The 1778-nt window shown below is 53.0% G+C and overlaps 1 protein-coding gene across 1 annotated transcript in view; it reads left to right on the forward strand.

Moving 5' to 3' along the window:
- Positions 1-631: 631 nt before the first annotated feature.
- T265_04559 (hypothetical protein) overlaps positions 632-1778 on the forward strand; it is a gene marked incomplete at both ends in the record, with an annotated part of 41036 nt that continues 39889 nt past the window's right edge. The window contains one exon of the mRNA XM_009169323.1: positions 632-1006. Within this exon, the coding sequence (XP_009167587.1) occupies positions 632-1006 (375 nt within the window). The remainder of the gene's footprint in view (positions 1007-1778) is intronic.

Genomic DNA, 1778 nt, shown 5'->3' on the forward strand with positions numbered 1-1778 from the left:
AAAAAGAGGTCCTAATATCACCATCACCGAGTTCGTCGAGTCGCCGAATCTTGTTAGGTTCCTGCTTGTATGGCACCGAGGTTGATCCTTAGTAGCACATGGTGACCGTACATGGTGACAAGTGAGCTTGCGGGAGATTTGCAATTTTTCTCACTCGGATTGGCCACAGGGTTCTTTGAGATGGCGAAGCTGAATGCTAGGATGCACCAGCTTTCAATAGAGAGCGACGCAATCGTAATCACGTTGTGCTCAATGTCGGTGTGGCACAGACCTTACACAGGTCGTTCAGCTTATATTCAACATCCCTTCCCATTCCGTTTGGTAGCCGAGTCCGTGTGTCTGCTTCTGACGACGATTGGAGGGTGGGTGCACAAGTAAAGTCCATGATCCTATTGTGTGCCCATGAGCTGAGCTCACAATCGCACCGAGAGCTCATCAATTTATACCGATTGCCCTCTGCAGCCTTTGATAGACCACAACAGATTTTGGCGAAATGACTGCCCGTCGAACGTCGAACACGGGATGGAATGCCACACACGCAAGGCCTGGTGGCATTTCAAATGCGCGAGTTTACAGGACGACCAGACCACAGATTTGGCGAAATGACTGCCCGTCGAACGTCGAACACGGGATGGAATGCCACACACGCAAGGCCTGGTGGCATTTCAAATGCGCCAGGTTACAGGACGACCAGATAAGCCGACTAGCTAACTCTCCTGACACGTTTGTCTGCGCCATCTACCTCTACGTCAAGGGTGCAATGCATACCGCAGCGAAGAGGAGAGCCCCCCAAAACGGTGCCCAATCCCCAGTGCAGATGCCGAAAGACCACTGCCAGTGTTCCGCTTTAATCGGGATACTCGACGCAAAATTAGAGCGTCTTTCAAAGGCACTGGAGGACTCAGGCGCTAAGAATGCCTCGACCGGGACGAAAGTTGACAAGGAGCTTTCTTCGCTGGACCGATACCTCGCGATTTCCATACCGGGCCCTTTGGATGCGAAGAAAGTAATGCAACTCTCTGAAGCGACTATAAAGACCGCGACAGCGTCTGTAGTGGACAGGCGCCTGAGGAGAAGAAGACTGATAATCTGGGGTTCATTTTCCGGAAAAACCACGACAGTGAAGCTGGCACAAACAATCCTTAGGAATGTCCTCACCAAGCCCGACCAATCGCTCCATGCAGAATGGTTACGCCAGGAGGGAAGCAAGCGAACGCTTGGAATTCTCGTCACTCTTTCTTCCCCATCTGACGTACAGAATATCTTGGAGCGGGCTGGCAGCATTCAGAAGGCCAACCCAATGGTCAGGCGTCTATCTGAGGGTCGCCCTCTAGCCGTGCGACAGCTCGGTCACAAGAGGTCAGGGGTGGAGTAACGAAACAGGCTTCCGCTGGGCACAAACCCAGCCGACCGCGAACTCATGACCAAGCCGATTGTGGTCATATCCCCTTGTGCTTCAGAAAGCACGCCGACGAAACCAGCTGCGTCTCCAGACAGCAGTTTTTATTCGACCACCACAGGCCTCTCGCCCACCAAAAGCGGTGATGTCCTGGAGGAGGCAAACCTCACATGCAAGCAGCGCCCGAAGTACGTGGAGCTATCAACGCTTATCTCCGTAACAGCTGCAGCCACGCAATCCTAAACAAAGCCACAGTATTGAACTGTACTGAGTCAGATGCGCGGGACGAACAGCGAAGCCAATCTTCAGCTCCCCTCCGTCAAAAGCGTCCTCTCTGTTTGTGGACACAACCGCCGCCCAGGACCTTGACAACCTAAGC

Source organism: Opisthorchis viverrini (genome assembly GCF_000715545.1).
Source record: "Opisthorchis viverrini unplaced genomic scaffold opera_v5_75, whole genome shotgun sequence".
In the NCBI taxonomy this organism is placed as follows: Eukaryota; Metazoa; Platyhelminthes; class Trematoda; order Opisthorchiida; family Opisthorchiidae; genus Opisthorchis; species Opisthorchis viverrini.